Here is a 6,711-nt window from a genome sequence, read left to right as displayed (position 1 = left end):
TCACCAACCCCAACTACACAAATCTTAACATCTATATAATTAAATCATAAAATACAAAAATTTAACTTAAGATGTATTCATAATAGATATTTGAAAATAAATAAATTTATTATTGTACAAGATATTATTTTAAAATGTTTTAATATATGCATATTAAAAAATATATGTAAAAGATACTAACAATAAACCGATTGAAATGACGTGCATAGGTAGTGGCTGCTTCAATTTAGATTGTGAAAAAGGCTGCCCTAAGAACCAGTTCTTTTATTCTTTCTCTATTAAAAAAGATACCACAAATAATAAAATTTTGGAATAATTTTTTATACTTTTAAATAACACGATATAAAAAAATGTTTGATTAGATAAATGTTCAATTCTGTCGTATGGTCAATTACAAATATACTATATAAGTATATAATGTAGTTACCTGTATAAACCATTTTTTCTTATTTCAAAACTAGCCTATTGTATATATATATATATATATATATATATATATATATATATATATATATATATATATATATATATATATATATATATATATATATATATATATATATATCAATATCAAAGTATGAAGACAATTATTTTTTATACAGTACCTGTTATATAAAGAGATGTAAAGTGTCCATGTTTGCTCACCAAGCATATGATAAATTTCCAAGTAAAGCAAATATCATAGGGTTTGTGAAACCATCATGTCTCTAACCAAAATTCCCCAAGTTGTGTTAAAATCCTCTTCCAACCGGTGCAGCATGCAAGTGATAGCACTTGGAACTGCAGCTGATACAAACAAAAGCAGTGCAGAAATCACAAAAGTAGCAGTAATAGAAGCTATCAAACTGGGCTATACACACTTTGATACTGCAGCATTCTATGGATCTGAAGAGGCCTTGGGAGAAGCCATAGCTGAAGCTCTTCAACTTGGTCTAATCAATTCTAGAGAGGAGCTCTTCATCACCTCTAAGCTCTGGCTCACTGACAATTTTCCTCATCTTGTTCTTCCTGCTCTGCAGAAATCTCTACAGTAAACAAAACTTCTTCCTTTTCAACATCAAAATCGCTGTAATAACATTTTCATTTGTTGTTATGACTGTTTTAATCAGTAATTTTCTTTTGGGGAGGTTATTTCAGTGCACCAAATTGCTCTATAGTTTATTTACCATTCAAAACAAAAAAATGTGAGGGATGCAATCAATTCTTCAATTTCTAACTCTATCTATGTTTTGTTTCGTTTTGATCAGTTACATGTGAACATAAATTAATTATTCTACCTTAAATTCTCTGTTATATTGTCGGTGATTGTACTCAATTTTCAGTTGGAAATGTTTTCCTTAAGAAACATAGATATTAAGAGTTCGATGATCAAATATGTTCTACAGAATATGATGCATATGCAGTGATGCACCCAACTGTTAAGTAGTAATTTAGCTGGATGACCCAGTGGTGAATGATTAGTTTGATAGGTTGGTTCTCTAGCTTCCATGATCCTCTTCTCTGGATTCCATGAATATATTGGTTGTCCAGGTTCCATGATCAACTTCATGAGTTCTGTTCAGGGTTACATGTATTTGCTTGAAGTTCTGATAAACACTCCTTTTTCTATTATTTTAAGCAACTTAACTAATTTTTTATTCTAACCCATCAACTGTAAATAAATAAGCTTTACATCCCACATCAGTCTTTAGTATTTGTAGTACAATAAAACACAAGATACAACTAAGAAACTTACAGGGCCTGTAAAAGTTAAAAAACTGCAGTTGGGTCTAACACTGGGGCTCTTATAACAATAACATCAACAAAAGTTTAAGGATAGCTACATACACAAAGATTTAGCACAATAAACCATATAGTATAATGTCCTGGCTCTTATATGGTAAATACAGGATTATATTCAAAATTGTATATTTCTCACACATAATTATCTATAGAGTTACTAATTAAACTGCAGATGTCATTGGAGATATCCTAAAAAAAATAGCTATATTAACAAACTTTTTCTGTTTATTTGTAGATGAAAGAAGCCTAAGGATAGCTACATGTACAAACTTTAATGTTTTATGCAGATGAAAGAGGCCACAAGCTCAAGTCAAAAGTCTGTGCAGTTTTAAAATAACTGCAGGGGACCCTCACCCTTAACTTCTTCTGCTTCTGTTTTTTTCTGTTTTATGTAAGAAGTAGTAAAACCTAACTAAATGTGTTGAAGGAAAATTTAGAGTCTGGATCTTAATTGCGAGAGGTGAACTTAAAAATGGGTCAATAAGAGGGCAAGCCCTGGTGTAAAAGTAAAGTTGTGCCTTGGCGACTGGTTGTGAGATTTTCATTAGAGGTATAAGTATATTATCTTGGAATTTGAGTTGAAATCTAACTCAATATCAAAAACTAGCTCAAAAGGTGTGGAGTATCCTCCATGCACTATCATGAAATTTTCATCATGCATCATGTATATTGCATAAGGAATAAGAGAGTACAGTGCTGAAAAGATGACACTATGCAGGAGGCTGAAATTAGAATATTTGGACCTTTACTTGATCCACTGGCCTATCAGTGTGAAACCTGGAGATTGGGAAACTCCATATAGTGAAGAGCTAATAACAACATTTGACTTAAAGGGTGTGTGGATAGCAATGGAAGAATGCCAGAAACTAGGCCTTGCAAAATCCATAGGAGTCAGCAACTTCACATGCAAGAAACTTGAAGATCTACTCTCATTTGCTACCATTCCCCCTTCTGTCAATCAAGTAGTCCAATATCTTGGTCATTTTCTTTTTCATGTTCATTTAGTTTGATAAGTGTTAACCTATTTCTTTACACTGTTACCAAATAGGTGGAGATGAATCCTGCTTGGCATCAGAAGAAGCTAAGAGAATTCTGTGAAGCAAAGGGTATAATCATAACTGCATTTTCTCCTCTGGGAGCCAAAGGGGCCAGTTGGGGCACCAATGAAGTCATGGACAGTGAAATACTCAAGGAAATTGCACAAGCACATGTCCGAACTGTTGCTCAGGTTACACTTTAAGATTACTTCATATTCAATCACTTGAATTCATCTTTTCTTACAGCACACAATAACTTAAATAATTAAGAATACATGATGTATATAATTACATCAAGAGACCCTTTTGAAAATAAGGCAACTACATGAACCCAATGATCGTTGCTGCAATACTGTTTTAGTGTAGATTTTGATTCTTGAACAGATGATGAGCAAAGTTAATTAATGTTATGAGTTGTTGTCTCAGGTAAGTCTTAGATGGTTGTATGAACAAGGTGTGACTATTGCGGCAAAGAGCTACAACAAAGAGAGAATGAAGCAAAACTTGGAAATATTTGATTGGTCTCTTACAAGAGATGACCATGAAAAGATTAATCAAATCAAGCAGATTCGTACTAACAACGGACCAGTGGTGTTCTTTGATAACCTTTGGGACGGGGAAACTTAGGTTTCATGTCTGAAAAATTATTATCATCACTTTCTTGAAGTCTTGAGTACACTCTATGATGTAATTTCTATTTTATAGATATTATGTTGTTTGTCCTACTTCTCACTTGCTGTGGAATACTATACATTGATCAACAATAGCTTTTAAAATTATATTATTAGATGGAAAAATAAATTTAAAACCATTCCATATTCTTATAATTTGTTTTTGGAATTTGGATTCTATGGTGAACTAATATTCTAAAGTAACATTATAACATTATAGAATTCGAATCTTAAATTACTCTATAAAGGAAAACAATGCACATCATTCGTGTAAACTAATATTAATAAACTAAGGAGTTTAATTGTTATTTTATTAATAAACATTATAGATACATATCCCTTTTAAAATTAGAGAAATATAAATGTGTTTTAAGAATATTTTAAGAAAGATGAGTCCAATTTTATTTGTTTATTATTATTATTATTATTATTATTATTATATATATTTTACATTATGTTATGAATATTAATAAAATGGGCAAATACGTTTATTTGGTTTTTATATTTGATCATTCTTTTAAATGCGTTTTCACGGTTTTTAAATTTTAGTCAAATAAAATAATTTAAATGAATATTATAAGTGTCAATCTATTTTTTTAGAATGTTTCACATGGATATTTTAAGAAAGTTAATTTTTATTGATTATAATTATGTATTTATTGAGTTCAAATTCTGTATATTTTATTTTTATTTTTAAAGTTGTATTTTACGATTTCGTAAATTATCCGAAAGGATTTATATATATTTAATGAATATAATAAGAAAAGTAATAGAGAAATTATTTTTTTCAAAATTTGAGATGGTATAATCTTCTGATTCTGGAAGACTCTTTGGTTGGTTTGATTGCAGTCTTTATTGTTGTATAAACTATAAAATGTAATTTTTATTGTTGTATAAACTCTCTAAAATAGATTGTTGTATAAACTCAAACACAATATTTATTGTTGTATAAATCCTAAAAAGTAGTCTTCATTGTTGAGCAAATCTTAAAAGGCAACATTCATTGCTTATCAAAATCTAAAACAAAATATTTATTATTATGCATACTGTAACATCCCAAAATACAATAATAATTATAATTTAGAATTAATTACAATTAACAGTTAACCAATGCAGTCTTAATTGCTAAAACAGAAGTTCTGGCCGAACGGCCTTACAAGAAGATAAATACAGTAAACGACGTTCGTTCAGAGGTAAAGTAACCGAACGACTTACAATACTAAAATGCAAAACAGCAGAAGTAAGAAGAGTCAGGGACGAACGGCTTTACAAAACCAAATAACCGAACGTCCACTATTCAGACTAAATAAAAACAAAATTAAACAAACGAGCGTGCTAGGGCTCGGCCTTCACTTCAACATCCACGAGGTTTGCATCCTCCAAATTTTCTTCTTCCAGCGTTTCCTCAAGTAACGCTTCTCCCTCTGCTCACATCCACACGGATGATCATTGCATAGACAGGACGGACGTACAAGCACGATCGACAACGCAAGTAAAACAACAGGGTAAGCTTATTGAATTCAATTCATGAGTTATTCATACAAATCAACATATCAACATTCATGAGAATATCTCACACATATAATCATTCAAAATTCTCATAAGACAGACCGTCCGGACTGTATGAATCTATGTATCTACAGGCGTTCTTGCACCCGGGTGATGTAGTAACTGGAAAACATTAAACAGCTGCCACCCGAGGTTAGTCCTATCAGTCCAAAGTACTCCGAAGGACTAGGACCTCCTGTCGTTCCCACACATGACCTACCCTCCTCTATGTGAAGACGAGCACTCACGGAACATCAGGATGAACTACCATCAGTAGCTTTACCATAGTCATACTATACAATTCCCAATATTCAATACATGAGTCGTTCCTCCACAGAACGCTCGTTCAAATTCCACAACCATAGTTTCACCTCATATACTGTTCATTCTTAATAACTTTCTAACTTAACATCATTTTCATATTCCATTTTAGTTTCATAAAAAGACGAGCATTCAGCCCCCTTCATAATGAGGACGAACGTTAACATGATACATAGAAGTTCTCGTTTTTGAACGGAAGGAAACGAACGTCTTTCCACGGACGGACGTTATGACCAATTGAATCAGTTAAATGAACTGATTCTAGAACGATTCAAATTATACTTGGAATAATTTAAGTACAATAACTATAGATTGAATCCAAATGGATAAGGACACCGCAAGGCGTTTAGATACTGATATCGAGTACGATTTAATAAAAGAGATTAACCGCCAGTCAATGACCGAACACAGTAATAGATATTTATTTAAATTTATGGACGAACGCTATTTACACTCGATTGATAATTAATGCACGGACGAGCGTTCGGTATAAGACCGAGCGCCCCTCATAACAAACGCTTTGGGTCGAGGCCCATCGCTGATGCGTAATATTTATAAAAGTAGAAATTTATAAGATAACAATAGGGAAAAGAGGTATTTAAGAATGACTAAGTATAGAAATTTATATTTTTCAAGTTTCTCAATTTCTCACATCACACTCAGGGCATCTACGTTTGGCCGAACGCTCAAACGTAAGACTAATATAAGAGGACGTTCGTCCTAAATAAGTATTCTTTTCAAATTGAATGAATTCTGTTTTTCAAGGGAATTACTAAGAATACCGAACGGTCAAGGACCGTTCGATAACGAACGTTCATTATCATAGAATTTCATATTCAAAATCTCACTTACAGTAAACTCATTTTTCAGTATAAACTTTCATACATTTAACTACTCATATCATAGCCATTTCATAAATTCTCATACATCATCCCATCATCAAAATCATATACCAAAATCAATTATCTCAGATCATACATAATACAATTCACCGAACATACATACAGCACAGTATAACACAAGAACTAAATTTAATAAGCTTCCCTTACCTGGATTCGTAAACGAACGTCCTAACGTGTAAATCTGGATTCGCCCAACTACCACTTCTATCCTCAGATCACTCAACTCTTGTGAACTAAAACAATTTACAGAATCAAAATTTGATTCAGACAAAGCTAATACAGGTAACTAGGTTTGGTTTTGCATGAAACCTAAGAACGAACGATTAATGAAAGAAACTTACCAGATTCAAAACTCGAACTTGATCGGTTTAATGGAAAGCTTAGGACGTCGGGATCTCTTCTACGGTCTCTGAAATTGGATCGGAGAAGAAGAAAGTGAGTTACGGTAGA

At 32.2% G+C, this 6,711-nt stretch overlaps 1 protein-coding gene across 1 annotated transcript; it reads left to right on the top strand.

The window, feature by feature from the left end:
* Positions 1-585: 585 nt before the first annotated feature.
* LOC108326549 (NAD(P)H-dependent 6'-deoxychalcone synthase) lies at positions 586-3,544 on the top strand. Its single transcript, XM_017560113.2, has 4 exons — positions 586-1,030; positions 2,501-2,744; positions 2,831-3,010; positions 3,246-3,544. The coding sequence occupies exons 1-4, from the start codon at positions 702-704 to the stop codon at positions 3,444-3,446; spliced, it is 954 nt and encodes a 317-aa protein (XP_017415602.1). The 5' UTR covers positions 586-701; the 3' UTR covers positions 3,447-3,544.
* The last annotated feature ends 3,167 nt before the right edge of the window (positions 3,545-6,711 follow it).

Source organism: Vigna angularis, chromosome 3 (assembly GCF_016808095.1).
Source record: "Vigna angularis cultivar LongXiaoDou No.4 chromosome 3, ASM1680809v1, whole genome shotgun sequence".
NCBI classification, from domain to species: Eukaryota; Viridiplantae; Streptophyta; class Magnoliopsida; order Fabales; family Fabaceae; genus Vigna; species Vigna angularis.
The sequence above is the reverse complement of the archived record's forward strand: the minus strand, read 5'-3'. Positions and strand labels throughout refer to the sequence as shown.